Source organism: Dipteris shenzhenensis, chromosome 7 (genome assembly GCF_047967505.1).
Source record: "Dipteris shenzhenensis isolate YYH24624 ecotype China chromosome 7, Dip_SZ_1.0, whole genome shotgun sequence".
In the NCBI taxonomy this organism is placed as follows: domain Eukaryota; kingdom Viridiplantae; phylum Streptophyta; class Polypodiopsida; order Gleicheniales; family Dipteridaceae; genus Dipteris; species Dipteris shenzhenensis.
The window spans coordinates 38,242,713-38,258,894 of NC_141602.1; the positions used below are offsets into that span (position 1 = coordinate 38,242,713).

The following is a 16,182-nucleotide window of genomic DNA, read 5'->3' on the forward strand; positions in this document are numbered from 1 at the left end:
TTTTTTACTTTTGCCATGCCCATATAGATTCTGCAACTCAAGGATAGTCTTTCCCTACTAAGACAAGGACCACTTTAGGTAATTCCATTAAGACTATGTGAAATAGGTTTTAACACAAATTGATTTGTAATATTATTTTGAATTCTCAGCAAAAAAAAAGCAAACAAACAAATTCTTAAAAAATTACTCAACTAGGTAGAGACTTCGAACTAGTGAAGTAGATAGAGACATCAAATCTTGTATAGACTGTGTTTTAAGAAACATTAGATTTTTGTATTTTTCAAAAGAAATTGAGAAATTCAAATGAGCATGATCATGAATGAACCATTATTGATTTGTTGTGAAACTTATATTAAGCCATTCATGGTCTCACACCAATGTTAAGGTAATTATGGCATTATCAATATTTGTGCCATGGTATTTTTAAGTCTCCTTAAAATCAAACTTTTGGCTTCTATAGGTTTGGATAGTTCTGATGGACACCTTGATCTTGTCTTGAGAATTTCAAGGTATTTTTAGATGGACACCTTGATCTTCACTCAAATGGCTATATAATTAACATGCACTAAATGAAATTTACCATTTATTTATTTGTTTGTTATCCCATATTTATTTATGAAAAGCATGCACAATGTGTACACATATATGTGTTGTGCTATGCATGAGTTGCGCATATAGCCCTCCATGTAATGGTTATGTTCAAAAAACAAAAAGAGGAGAAACAACATCTCAAAGCAAATAGGATATCTCAAGGGAACATCTTGACTTCATCCCCTAATACCTATCACAAACGCTACATTCAATTAAATGGATTCATGAACCATATTTTATTAGGCGATGAAATAGAATTCTATTCCAATACTCAATATGTGCAAAAGAATATTTTGAGTCTTAGTTTAACAAAAGTATGCCTAATGTGACATTTAGCATTGCCATTAAGTCCTTGTGATAAAAGAGGGTGCTTTTGTGTAAATAGAAACCATCCCTTATCTCTTGTAGGAGTAAACATGATGTTTTGTGACATGAGCATTTTGTATTTTGAGTAGTTGCAAGAAGGTTCTTAGGTATCTCACCTTGTGCATTACATCAATTACTAATCCATCTTTCAACTGGACACTTTCCCATGTTAATTAGACCCCTTTATAGTTGGACACATTTTCTTATGTACATAGTCCTATAGCCATTGGGGAGGTCTTGTCTTCTTAATAAATCATTGTTATATTCTCTTCCATTTTCTAAGGTCAGTTATTTGAAAGTCATCTTTATGGAGTGTAAGCACTTCACTATGTGTACTAGTCTAAATTGTAATATCAAAGCCAAAGAATGCAAGTTTAAATGCACACTATGTGGCATGCTGTAGATAGATTAGGTGAATAACATATAAATTAATGTTAATTGCTAAATACAAGGTGAAATATTTCAAACATATACTAAATTTTGTTGCTACTTTGAGAAGGAAAGTGTTACCCTTTAATATTTGAAGTAGAACATATTTTTTGTGCACAAATGCTCACGTAAGTGCCAGCAAATGTGATGTGGGAGCACATGTCCATGTGCACATATGCGTGCATGCATACTCACACACACTTCTGTGCTTCAATTTGCATGCAAATATGTGCAAGTTCATGCACGTATGTTCATCGTACATGCATGCATGAAATACTTAATCTATAAATAATATTACTACTAAATTCCTTGATTAACTAGTTGTATGATTAGGGGAGATGGGTTGAACACTAAGAGAAAAGAGACACATTAACATAAGGAGAGAGGAATAGGAGGATATTTGGGCGTTTCTTATGATCCATTTTCCATGGGTTTCGTTCCCTATCCCCATTTTTTTGTCATGATTCTCTCCTTTTGTCACTATCTTATACATGTGCCCTTCTTTGGAATATTTGCATGTTTTTCTCTTATCAATGTCAACAAGGGCATTGTCATTGCAATGTGTAAAAAGGCATTCATTTCTTATATTATGAGTCCTATTGGTTTAACACTATTATGAAGAATACAAGTCATAAAAAGACCTTTCAATTTAATATTCCTGACCGCCACGCTACACTTTCTCGCATATCAAAGATAGCTTACTATGTGGCATGTGACATACTACAATTTTGCAATCAATATAAGAGACTATTCACAATGATGTACCTTTGGAATAAAATACTATTCACAATAATGAACTTTTGGAACTCTATAGAAAGCACAAGATTGTAGAGATTCTTATGTTAGTACACTATATACCCTACATGGTCGGATCTAGATTTTTGGTTGAAGATATTAAAAATCCTTAAGACGTATTGCAATAAAATCCAGCATGCCCCTAGTTAGGTTACTCCTTCTCAATGGAAAACCCAAGCATCTTATTTAAACATATCAAATGAAATAAGATGAAAACCTCTATAAGGTTATTTTGCTTCATTTTTTATTGTAGCTCTAAGGATTTGATCATTTTGTTTTGGACTATTAATATATTTCAATAAAATTCAAACATTATAAATGCTAATACACTCGATGCAAGAAAATAATTCATAAGAAAGCTCAACGTATCAAAGCGTTGAATTTTTTAAGTAGCAAAAAAGTCTAAAGACACGTTAGCATATTTATTTTAAGATAAGGGTTCATGTGAACATATTGCTCCAATTAACTTGCTTCAGGTAACTAATTTAATTATTTCTTCCTAATTAAGCAAATCTTGGCACTCCATGCATGTGCAAGTCCTGGCCTATTTATCTCCATGCCTGCCCCCTATTACAAGCCTACAATGCATATAAAGTCCCAGTAAAGTCAATCTATGGCCTGAATCTCCTCTCGAATTATGTCATTGGTTGGATTCATGATTACCCTCCCCTTCCCACACATGAATGGAAAATGCCTTGCCCCTCCCTTAAACCACCCCTCCATACTTGTGCCCTTGCCCCCTCTTTTGTTAATGGCTCCTTCCTTCCCATTCATTTAATCCCTTTCTCTCTCCCTTAATGGAATTGTATTTTTGGGGCTTGAAAATATACACTCATCAAAACTATAAAATTTCAAGGTGAATAAAAATAGTATAAATGCATATAGCTATTTATGACACCATTTAGTGTCCAGAATCCACATTCTTTCACCATTCAACAACCGGGTCTACCTTGAGGAGAGTACTTATCTATAAAGCTTCTCGTATCTTTCACGGTAAAGTCTTGTAGAGACCTAATTAGGGGCAATCGACATGCCCCTTAGACAATTCATTATAAGATTTTGCAATGTCGCAAAATTTCAATGACACTCAAAATGGGTCGATTGGCTCATTAAATCAAATGGCATTAGAATATACACTTCTATGACATGTATAGTCAAATCAAATGGCATGAGAATATATACTGCTATGACATGTATTCTCCTATTGGATTTACTAAAATGTGGTATTGTAGCATGCCGTGTTGTAAGGTATCTTAAAATGAATAAAACCTACCAGAAACCACGAGACTTAGGATTTGGCACTTTACAAATTGTGTGAGTTTCCTAATGAAAGATAGCTTGTAAAGTAAGACACATGTCACATTTACTTTTTCAAAGATTTAACTCTAATGAGGAATAGAATCAAACCTTTATAATTGCATAACTATTTAGAGCTTTTCATCATTCATGCCATTTAATGTGGTTATAATGTTCTTAAATTTGGAGCTTTGGTTAGATCAATAGGAAATTGCAAAGAGGGTATGGTAGATTCTTTTTTTAAAATTCAGTGTAGCCATTGTAGTACACATATAAATGCTCACACACATGCACCCACACGAAACTACACCCCAACAACCCTTGCTCATGCATGCACACATGCACATGTTCATGTTCATGCCCATGCGTGCGTGCACACACACACATGCACAACTCCACATATGCATATGCACTTGGACATATGCGCGCGCACACACACACACACAAGTGAGTGTGCATGTCACATGCATGGGTGCACGTTCTCTCTCTCTCTCTCTCTCTCTCTCTCTCTCTCTCTCTCTCTCTCTCTCTCTCTCTCTCTCTCACACACACACACACACACACACACACACACAAGCGCAAGCACACACGCACATATAAGCACGCATCACACCCACCCCGCTTACGTGACACACGTGTGTAGTTGCATGAGCATGCATATGCACATGCATGTACAATGCATGCACATGCACCTTGCATGTGCTTGTGTACATATGCATATGCACATGTATTTAAATACACAAATACACATGCATATGCACATGCACCACACAAGGACCCACACATATGCACATGCACATGCACCCACACGTGCACACATGCATTCACCTACGCATACACCCACAAATACATGCCTTGCGCAAATGCACATATGTGTGCACACCTTTGCACATGCAAGTGTGTGTACGCGCCCATGTGCATAGACACTCACACTCACATGCATGCACATACAAACACACTCCTATATACACATGTGCACACACACATGCACCTAAGGGCACGCACAAACACATGCTCACACATTTGCCCATGCACCTGTGTGTGCATATAGGTGGAAGAGTTGTAGTAGTTTAGCAATTGACCATCGACCATGGAATTGCAAGAGGTCTTAGAATAGTGCATATGGACATGCACATATACTGAGCATGGGCATGGTAGGATGTGTTAGAATGTCCATATGTGCACATGCATGCACATACACATGCACATTGGAGGGAGAGAGAGAGAGGGGGGGGGAGAGCACCATCAAATACTAATAGAATTTGTGCAATTTGTATAAAGTAACTTATATGGATGTTAGTACCTAGGACTTGCATGGATGCTAGTAGCTAAGAATACGAATAGTGTTCTATTACTTTCATCCTGTCAATCTCTTTACCATCAATCTTGAACATTTTCCAACATGATGGTATCCCCTTGTAGTGCACTAATAATAGGCACAACGATCGTGTAGAGTGAGACCATGGTAGGTTGATGTAGAGGGTTGGGTTTAGCTTCAAACACAATGGTAGATTCTTTTGGTGAAACATTGTGTAGCCATTTTACATCAAGAGTACATATTAGCTAAATAAATAAAATACTTGATTTTTCAAAAGAGATAAATGATAACAATTTTATTAGATCCTAGGTGAAATATATGATTTTTCTAAAGAGATAAATGATAACACTTTTGTTCGGCATACTTGGCATTGGGCTTCCACAAATCTTAGTAAAAGGTCAGATGTGATTCTAATTAGGGACATAGAGGCCTTAAGTTGACCCCTCTTGTTTGGATTAAAGCACATTGTAAAATTGGCATTTAATGATATATTGCCACCTCATCCTAATTATTAAATCATTGTCAAACAACAAAAGATGTACCATATTGCATCATCAAGATAATGTTGCTGGCAACAATGACAATTGTAAGCTTTGAGGAGGGAGACTTCATTTTCTCTATGCGATCCTTAGTCACCTTTCAAACAACACCCTCATTGGTCTTGATTGATGATGATTTTAATAATATATGTAGTTTATGCATGGCATGGGAAAAAGGTCCAAAACATCAAGTATTGTGAGAACTCATGGTGTACACATGTTGGCGATGCCACCCAAAAGCAATTGTGCAATTGATTTGCACCCATATGAGGCAAGTAGACTAGCTTGTGTCTTTGCTGTAAACTTCATTGCCATGAAGGTCACCCTTCCTAAGAAAGAGGTTGGGCAAAGGGATTGAGATGGACCTCCTTAGTCAAGCATGTAAGAAAGTCCTCTTACATTGGGCACAAATGACAAACTCATGTGATGAGGGCCTATTTTGGCATAACTACATAGTGATAGGACTCATTGAGCCACTATCAACTTGTCACCCCTAAGACATGCCGCGTGCCTATGTGGAGCTACCACTATTTGCCATCATCCTTCTCTTTAGAGGCCTCTCTCTTTGCATGCATTAATTACTAACTAGATCTATGTTTGATCCTAACCCTAATTAGTTCACCTTTAAAGGTAGATTATTTAATGGTCCCATCCTTTACTATTTCATAGACACTCTCAACATAAATGTGGTGATCTATAATAGGTTGCATGGGCAACTTATCCTTAGACATTCTCAATGTGTGTGTGGCGATCAATAATAGGTTGCCTTAGACGAGTTGTCACTATAAATGTAATGGCCTTTTCATAAGATGGTTTGCTTGTGTGCTATGTCTTTAATGCTTTGTGTGTCATTGTGAGTTGAGAATGTGGTTTTGAATTATTAGTACTTTCTTGCTTGGATTGCTTTGGCAGAGACTTGGAAGTTGCTTATTGTGAGCTATTGCTTTGTTTCTTATGGTTGTGAATTTCAGGATAACTTTCTTTGGGGTAGTATCCAGAATGCAGTAGAGCTCTCTTGTTTTGACACGAATTTTTGCTTTGGTCTAGGATTTGCTTTTAGCCTGTTGAGGTTAGCTCCTTCAAATAATTTGTGCTAGAGATGGTGCTTTATGCGATTGGCAAAGGAGAGCATAGACAAAAGCAATTTGCGATGTTAGCAAGGAGACTCACAAGTAGTGCTAGTAGAATACTTTTTCCCCAACTAATCAAAATAAAGGCACTTAGCCGATTTTTCATCTCAATCATAAAAGTTTGTCAGTTCTTACACTAAGACAAGATGAAATCTTATTGGATTTTTTTCAAAATTAGCTCAGTTTTTACACTATTTTATTCAAAATTAGAATCGATATTCTAAAGACGAGGTGAAATGTTATTAGTTTTTTTAAGCGGGTGCAAAATTATATAAAGAATGGTTTTTTGGGCGTGGCTTGTAGGGTAGGACTTAAAAAAGGAGTGTTTTTATGTTCGACGTTATTTTTTATTTGAAAATCTTAAAAATGGAATGTTTTTATGTTTGATGATTTTTGGGGAATGTCAATTAATAATAGCCCATGATATCAATGAACAATGGTGAACCTGCTTACACAACAAGTTACTATCATGCATGATGAGCTATAAATCAATATCATTATTCCCCTTTAGCTTCAATGTCCATCTCTTTCGGGCTGATTTTTTCAAGCAAGGCAGGTTTCACACCCGTCTGCTCACAGACAAGAGCAACCCCTACTTGTAACGTCTGCTGATTTTTGAGAGTGAAATGAGTGTCTGTCCGTTCTAGGATTCACAAGAGGCGAACGAGAGCCTGTATTTGTTTATAAATCCTCCTATTAGCTTCATCAAAAGGAGTTGGTCCAGTGGTTGATGTGTCAGGCTCCACAACCTCAGGGACCCACTTGTTTGTAGTGTGATGATTGGTAGGCTTCCCTTCGACATTGTCTTGGGCAATAATATGAGGGGCCTGAGTTTCACCTCTCGCTCGAGCATAAGTCAGTAGAGCCGATTTCCTGTTTTTTTTTTTGGAGAGGCATTCAGGTACATGTGCAAGCCCCCAACCTCAAGTGCAAATTTTCGTTGTGGTAGACCTAGCGTGAGGCGATTGTGAAACGTCTGGATGCCAAGGCGATTGTGAAACCTCCCTAAGAGCCTATGCATATGTGCTCAAATGAGCGCGGTTGGATGCACACCATTTGGGGCACGTGAAAGAATTGAAGCGTGCATCCATGTGCCTTGAGTGCTCATAAACGTATCCTCCATTTTGGAGGTGCCAAAAATCGCACTAGTGCATAGTCCTATTTCGATGAGCAACAACCAGTCGGGGGGGGAGGAGGACTACCATCTCGAGGTTTGGGAGGTGTAGAGGGAGGTAGACACATATTACAGAAGCAACAACTGGTGATCAACATAAGCTCAAATTTTTGGGTGTGAACATAAATTTTTGCATTGGGTACGCTATCAAACTACATCCAGAGCACAGTCAGGATGCATACATGCTCTATTGTAGCTGTATTGTAGCTGTAGCCTGTGCGTGTGGAGTGGCTCTAAGGGTTACTGCACGCAGAGCCAACTGGTGGAGGATTTTTGAGATTGGCACATTTTTCAAGGGTGGGATGAAGCACCCCATTTTGCAACTTAAAAATGGAGGGTGCCATTTCTAGCACCAGTGTTCATACACGCTCAGACAGACAAGATGCTCCATATGGCCATCTCGTAGGACCCACATAGATGATTTATCCTCTCCTGCTCTAAGGACGAGAGTATACACATTGTCTATCGGCTTGCAAATGGCATGTGAAAGAAATTCAACGGGAATCAGTAGCAAGAGCTTTTAAGTACAACCGAATTGAAGAGATGAAGGAGAAAATGGCTTCTGATCTTTCAGAGAGATTGAAGGAATTGAGAGTAGCAGGCAATGAAAGCCAATAGCAAGAGCAAGGTGCCTCCCTTTGCTACAGCAGATGGGATGTTGCCCCATATAGGATGTTGCACTGTATAGGATGCTCGCATGTTTTGTCAAGTGAGCATAGTAAATGCGAACCTGCATAGCAATTAACGTAGAGGTCCAAGGTCATAAATACTAAACTGCCAAAGTTGGGAGTGACGAATAGAAATTTATCACCTTGATAAATATAAAATAATAACGATTTTTAGCTTTGCAAAAATGGAAGAGTTGCTATAGCTACCGTGAGGGCAGGCCAAAAAGAAAAGAGAAGCAGAGGAGGAGCAGGGTGGGTACAGTGAGCATTAAAGAAAAGAAAGGGCACACAATCTGAAAATAATGTAAAGTATAGTATTGTACACAATCTTAAAATAATGTTAAAGTATAGTATTGTATTGAATTTGCTGCTGGTTCTGATTATTATGAGATGATGATTTAATATAAGATGCAGCAAGGAAAGCATTGCTGAGCTTTCTCGTCTTTTTCTTTTCTCATCATCATCAACAGCGAGAGAACTCATCATCCCCTCGAAAATCTTTCTCTTTCTGATCAGCAGCTCCAACATTATCTCCATCTCCATCTCCATCTCCATCTCCACCTCCTAAGCTCCAGCGAGATTGCTGCTTGCATCCACCATCCCCGACGATTTTGCCATTTTAGACAGTTGCTCCATGGATGCACAATCCCTACATCAGCGAGGTTACATCGTACGCCAGGTGAAATCTTGTGAGTCTTCAAGAAATCTCTCCCTTTAGGCTTCCGACATCGCTGCTTGTTGTCGCTGGATGAAATCCGGTTCCTGCTTGGAAATCATCTTCTCCGGTTGTTAGGCATTCTTCAGCGATTTCGTTCTCCCGTTATTAGGCATTCTTCGGCTCCGAAATCGATGCTTTTGCCGCTGGATGCAATCCTCGGGAAAACTTCTCCCGTTATTAGGATTCTTCGGCTCCGAAACCCGGAAATCGTCTTCGGCAGGAAGTTGACAGGGTTTCAGAAACAACAATGCATCGAGATTTTGCCTCTGCTGCTGCTGCTGCTGCTTCTTCTTCTTCCAGGTTCCTGTTCACCGTCTAAGTATTCTTCACCGTTCCTCTGATGAGCGATCGTCCCTGTTCCTGTGAATTGACCTTCAAATTATTTTCCGAGCGCGCTGAAAGACAAAGCATCCCTATACATAAAACCGAGATCGCCTGGCACGCCATCTTCGATGCTGCGGTTCTTCAGCAATCACCGCAGGTAAAGCTCTCTCTGCGTCCCTCTGCTCCTTTTTATGTAAAAGACGTCTCCTCGCTCGGTTCTGCCCGCCATGTGCCATTGTGCGTCGTACTCTTTCGCATCCCTTATTTGCTCCTCCTGACATTGTACCTACCATATTCATCCTTGATTTTCTCCTCTGCATTTGAAGATACTTATTTCTCCGAAGTGCATCCCTTTTGTCGTGAGATAGAAGACGAGGAACCTGTGCGACGTTCTGAACTGATCGAGAGAAAATAGCTTATCGCAAAAAGACGCTTCTGACGGCCATGACCCTGCAGAATTTGGTAACCGGCCTTCGAACGTTTATTTGGGTACGATACGAGCCTGATTGGCGCTGCTCGAGAGAGTATTCGAGGCGATGCCGTTTCCTCCTGCACCGAAGGCCGTAGCTTGCTTCAACGCAATCCATCCACAGTGAGGCTCTGGTGCTAACCTGATCGCTGCTGCGTAACAGGCCAGGGAGCGTGAACCTAAGCTAGGCCTTAAGAGGGAAGACGAAGAAACTCGTGGGATGAGGGCGTTGGCGCCCGTGCAACAGATGGCTCGTGTCTAGGGATGAGAGGAGACGTTTGAGACTCCGAGGCGATGGAGCTTTCGGATGGGTTTTTGCCGTGCTGTGGCGTGGGAGCTGCGGGCGTAGCAGAGCACGACGAAGCAGAAAGCCTGCATCAAGCTCTGCACTTGAAGACAACAGACGTAGGCACAGATTCAAAAGCATCAGGGGCAGCCGTTCTCTTCCTCGTCCGTCATAGTTTCCTGCGGTGCATTTCCGCATTTCATGAATTGCTCGGTCCGTGTTGAGAAACAGGCACCGACTTGCCCATCGAACTCTGCTCTTCGTCTGACTCTTTCTTCCCGTAGGCGATCACTAAGTATATGCTTGCCCTCGATCACTTCCCGCCTCCTCCGCCGCTTCGTTCCCCTTTTCCTTCCAGGTTCCTAAGAGCTCGCCTCTTCGAAGATCCATAGCTCTGTCGCCTCTCGTTTGGAAGGGGTGGTTAGCAGTCAAGGCTGCTGACCTCCCTCGGATGGAGCCACTCAAAGAATAACGGTATTGCTTCTGCTTCCAAAATTTCGATCGTAGCGCATATGTCTAGATTTCGTATCAGCCGAGCTCTGTGACGGTTAAAACCCGTATTCTTGTGGGATATGGCGATTGGTGTGTTTCCGGCTGCTCAGCTATAGCCGTAAAATCACATGCATGTTTTTTTGCCTCTTCTCCTCATCCATTCGTGTCGGAGCCTAATAGTGCTGTCGTTGGAGGATGGTACACCAAGGACTGGAGAGAAGCGCTGCTTGCGGCCCTTTGGTGCCCTGCAACCTCCCTGTCTTATACTTTAGAGGTGCTTCTTTTGTAAGGTTTCTGGAATGAGCTTTAGGCAGGGCCATTCTCCGGCAGCGAGGACTGCTTTTGTGCAGCTTTGGTTGATGTTGTATCTATGTTGTAGGCTATGATTGTGCACTCTATGTTCCTTTTTTTTCCAGAGCATTTTCCTAGTCTCTGGTCAGCTTGATATGCTCTGCATACATTGTCAAGTCTAAAATCTCAAGTGCTGCCAGTCAGTGGCAGGTATGGAGTGTGCTGAAGGTCGGATAATATCATGTTCCAGTGCTTGGAAGGAGTTAAGCATGTACTGGATTGTCTTTTGGGCTGTGTTGACTCCAAAGGGCTCGGGCATCCTCATCGCATAGAGAATCCAGAAATTATTGCCAGCGAAACTGTCTGTAAGCTCATGAATTTATAATCTAGAGCAGAATTTTATGCTGTTTGAAGTTATTCAATTGATATGCAAGCGAATAAATGAAATGCAAAGGTTGAAAGTAGTTTTGTTTTTGGCAGTCAGCGTGAGTGAAGTGGAGGCCCTTTATGAGCTGTTTAAGAAGATAAGCAGTGCTGTCGTAGATGATGGTGTGATCAACAAGGTTGTTACTACTCTGCTGAAATGATTGGTTAGCTTATGTGGTTTCTACTCTGATAAAAAGATGAGCTCCTCTTGAGTATGTGTTGTTGCAACCATAAGATGTAGAGCTGTTCAGTCTTGGCTTGTGATGTGTGTCACTATCCCAAGTGGTGGTCATGCGGTCTGGCAGGTAATAAATATTTGCTTTGCCTGTTTCCTTCATAAGTGTTGCTTTGCTTGCTAAGTATGTCTTCCTTTTGTTTTTCAAAAAAGTTTTTGTTACCTCTTTTTTCTTCTCTTTTGTTTTCTCTCTTATTTTCTGTGTAGATTTTTGGACTTTAGAACAACAAAAATTCTAAATTTGTATGATTGGATATATTCTAGTCTTACAAAGGTATATTTTGTATCTGAAACTCTCATTTGAATTTCTCTTTCCTTGATAATTTTTTTGTAAGGCTAGTTTTTATTCAAAATCCAAAAACTGATGTGCTCATTTCTTCAAAGCTTTCAATTGTCTGAGAAACAACGTGAACTCCAGTATTGTGGATTACTAGTTGATGATTTATGGTGGTTTAATGTTTTTGTGGTTCTCATTTATGAGTTGCATCATTGCATGTGCTTTCTTGCTTTATTGTGCGTTCATCTTCTGAGTACTGAAATCCTTGTTTCATTGAATAAGTAGTCAAACGTTAAATTTGGCTAATGAGGTTTTTTAGTTTCCAAGGTTAAGATTTAACCGTCCCATTTATCAAGCCCCGCATATAAGTCCCTCATCTATCTAGTTTCCCCCATTGATTGCGTGATTTTTATACAATGTCAACATGGATAGATATCATTGGGTGCTAAGCCCCGTCTATATAGTGTATTTTCCTGCATGCTTATCATAAGGTCATCATGGATCCTCAAGGTGGCTGCCAAATCTCCATCTATGACTGAAAGTGAAATGAGGCTGCTACCTGCCCTTGAGTACTCCAATGCTGGGGCTATCTTGCTCACCTAAGCTGGGCAGGAGTCGATGGCTGCAATTGCCTCCTTTATAGGCCGTTATGGCTGATTGCCTGCTGACTGGCTGACCAATTAGGTCTGGCTCTCGTCATACCTGGAGCTGATGGGAAGAGCTGCCAGCAGGCTAGTTGCCATCTGGCTGAGCAGTCCGTCATCTAGTTGGTCTCCAGCCCAACTGGTCAGCAGCTAGTTGGCTGCTGGCTGTCTGCGTGAATGCAGCCTAATGCAGGCCTCTGCTGGCTCATCTAGAATGCCCAATGACAGCTTTATTGACTGACATTGGATTGGCTTAAAGCAGGGTCGAGCCCTTCTGTACATGTTGCAGTGGTGCCAAGCTCACAAGCTGAGCTGGGCTACTGGATGGGCCCATAAAGGTGGCTTAGAGCTGGCCCATAACTGGGCTGGTATGAACACCTTGTGCTATAATGGTCATGCTGGGTTTAAAGAATGCCATTCGATTGGTTTTAAAGAGGGGCTGAACCTTAATGTAAGACACACCCTTTTGCCTACATGTTGTAGTGCTTCTGTACTCATAAGATGGAGTGGGTTGTTTTAGTGCACCAAAAGAACCTAAAGTGCAAGACCATGATGATTTACATGGCATATGGAGGGATGATCATTTGGAAGATTATTGTAATGGAGTGGGACTACTTGACTAAAAGAAGCCATCAGTACCACACTTCAATAGCATATGAGCTATAGGTGCCAGTAGGTATAATACCAACTGGGAGTTTCTGGGGATATTATCCTGAAGCAATTCGCAGACAAAATAGAGATGCGGATGAGTGTGGTGACATGTATAGTGATAGTGTGGATCATGGGGGGGAGAGGAAGTATTTGCATGAAGCAGCGTGCCATAGAATGGATACCCATAGGATGTACACAGTGAAGGTTGTGTATAACAAATCTCCTTCAGGTTACCAGGAGGGAGCAGTGAGACAGCAGATGACTGGGGTTGGCGCCAAGTAGTCACTGAGGTAGCCTTGTATGGGTGGGGAAGGAGTATACATAATTAAGTACGGGACTGGAAGGACCAGGAACTTATAGTCCCCTACTAATACTACTGTTGGATGTACAACGTGGGTAAGAATTGAGCCTCATGTCGGCATTACAGGTGGTAGTTCGAATGCCATCTGATGCTAGGTACAAGCATTGGGAGGTGGCCTTGTGGACGAATAGGAAATTGGAACCGCCGACGGGCAGAAACATGAACCTTTGGGTATCATCACTGCCAGAGTCGTCACACCCGACAGTGAAAAGAGGATCTTTGTGGCTCGAACCAACGTTCAAGCAGTAGGCTATCCCACACGGCTCTGCACCTATTTGGCTCCAGCCCTTGCTATTGGCAGAGGTGGTGCTGAACTTGAAGTTCACGGAGGTGAAGGGTCCCCGGTCCATGACACGTCTCTAGATCATGCATGACACTAGCAACAATGAGCCAAATCTTTTTACACAGGATGCTACATCCCATGCGTCTGCAGTCTTTTAAGTTTTCTGCTTTTGGAGTTTCTGGGTCATAAATGCGTGTTCTTTACAAACTGCCTATGACTTGTTTTCATGGCTAACTTGACCGGCCATGGTTTGAGATGGGATCCCTCTGTGCACCTAGCTCTCCATATACGCCACGCTGATATACTCGCTAGTATCTCCCAAGAAAAGTCCACTGAGGTATGCAGAGCCCTGAAGGGCGAGGCAGGAACTTTGTCTAGAGAACATGGTCGTCTGACAGCTATAGCCCATGATGAGTCATGCCTCTCAAAGAAGACTCGAGGCCCCAAAAGGGAAAGCCAAGCAACTGAGCCCCAAGTCATGAAGAAGGGGGAATGTGCAAAAGAACAGAAAATCCTGACAACCCCCTTCCATATAACCCGTGCCTGTCTGCAATCCATTAAACAATGCTGAATAGTCTCCACAGCAGCATGGCAATGGGGGCAAGTAGGATCAGCCCCAAACCTGGATCTCCACAGGCTCACTGCCATCCCACCATGAATAGAAAGCCAGAAAAAAGGAGTGATTTTTCTATTCCTGTGGAATTCCCAGAGTCTCCTCCAAAAACTTTTCTGCAGATCAGTAGAAATATGAAATGCATCCCAATGAAGAGCTGTGGGGGACTTCAATCTCTACAACCGAGCTGAAATCTCTTGGCATTCTGTGTAATGAAAGAAGGGGAGGCTCCTCTTTCGGCGCCTTTCATCAATCCACTCCCACTCTCCTTGGTCCCATTGCAGGAACTTTATTGGTACACCTCCATAAAGCCATAATCTCCAAGATCCTGGTCCCCTCTCCCAATTGGACCACTACATGTAATGGGAGGCACCCAGTGGTCTACCATGCTCATCCAAAATGTTGTCATTTTACATGAGTGGCTGCCTATTAATCTCTTCGCGAGAGGAAGGGGGAACCCTTTGAAGAGTATTCTTGAAGCTGACCCATGCTTTTAGGATAGTTGCCATGAGAGGGGAGCAAGGAGATCTGAGACGGGCTGAAGTGAAGATCCATCTGGTACTATCCATCCAGTCTCCTCCCGAAGATGGTATGCATGACTGTATGCTGCAAATAAAAAAGTTCTTCCATGGCTTCTGTCTCCCTCACAACCATCTTACAGAGCAAGGCCCTACACTGCAAATCTGGATCAATTATGTTAAGATCCCCTTACAAAGTGTGGAGAATGAGAGTCTCCAAAGCAACTTTGCTGTAGCATCCTCTTTGCAATCAAGTCCACTCCATAAAAAGTTCCTTATCAGCTTCTTAAGCTGAGTGATGCATTCCCTATCAATCTCTTCGCGAGAGGAAGGGGGAACCCTTTGAAGAGTATTCCTGAAGCTGACCCATGCTTTCAGGATAGCTGCCATGAGAGGGGAGCAAGGAGATCTGAGACGGGCTGCTGTGAAGATTCATCTGGTACTATCCATCCAGTCTCCTCCCGAAGATGGTATGCATGACTGTATGCTGCAAATAAAAAAGTTCTTCCATGGTTTTTGTCGAGGCATAAGCTCCCTCACAACCATCTTACAGAGCAAGGCTATACACTACAAATCTGGATCAATTATGTTACGACCCCCTTCCAAAGTGGGGAGAATGAGAGTCTCCAAAGCAACTTTGGTTGTAGCATCCTCTTTGCCATCAAGTCCACTTCATAAAAAGTTCCTTATCAGCTTCTTAAGCTGAGTGATGCATTCCCTATCAATCTCTTCGCGAGAGGAAGGGGGAATCCTTTGAAGAGTATTCTTGAAGCTGACCCATGCTTTCAGGATGTTGCCATGAGAGGGGAGCAAGGAAATCTGAAATGGGCTGCAGTGAAGATCCATCTGGTACTATCCATCCAGTCTCCTCCCGAAGATGGTATGCATGACTGTATGCTGCAAATAAAAAAGTTCTTCCATGGTTTTTGTCGAGGCATAAGCTCCCTCACAACCATCTTACAGAGCAAGGCTATACACTACAAATCTGGATCAATTATGTTACGACCCCCTTCCAAAGTGGGGAGAATGAGAGTCTCCAAAGCAACTTTGGTTGTAGCATCCTCTTTGCCATCAAGTCCACTCCATAAAAAGTTCCTTATCAACTTCTTAAGCTAAGTGATGCATTCCCTTGAATGGCATTGGCAAGAGCACACAAACCATGCTGTGGCCAATAGGACTTGGTTGACCACGACTACTCTATAGGCAAGTTCAAGCTTTGCAGAGTCCCAAAATAGGAGCTTTTTCCTTATACTCGCTAACACCGGAGCAAACTGTTGTGTCGGAGAGA

At 41.7% G+C, this 16,182-nt stretch overlaps 1 protein-coding gene across 5 annotated transcripts in view; it reads left to right on the forward strand.

The window, feature by feature from the left end:
* Window positions 1-8,738: 8,738 nt before the first annotated feature.
* LOC147900317 (calcineurin B-like protein 3) overlaps window positions 8,739-16,182 on the forward strand; it is a 111,902-nt gene continuing 104,458 nt past the window's right edge. The window contains exons 1-4 of one of the 5 annotated variants that reach the window (XM_087377264.1): window positions 9,371-9,505; window positions 9,805-10,577; window positions 11,097-11,251; window positions 11,367-11,449. In XM_087377264.1, coding sequence (XP_087233390.1) covers window positions 11,128-11,251; window positions 11,367-11,449 — 207 coding nt within the window. In that variant the 5' untranslated portion in view covers window positions 9,371-9,505; window positions 9,805-10,577; window positions 11,097-11,127. Of the gene's footprint in view, window positions 9,506-9,804; window positions 10,578-11,086; window positions 11,252-11,366; window positions 11,450-16,182 lie in introns of all 5 variants that reach the window. The other 4 variants (XM_087377262.1, XM_087377261.1, XM_087377263.1 and 1 more) reach the window with 4 other exon arrangements.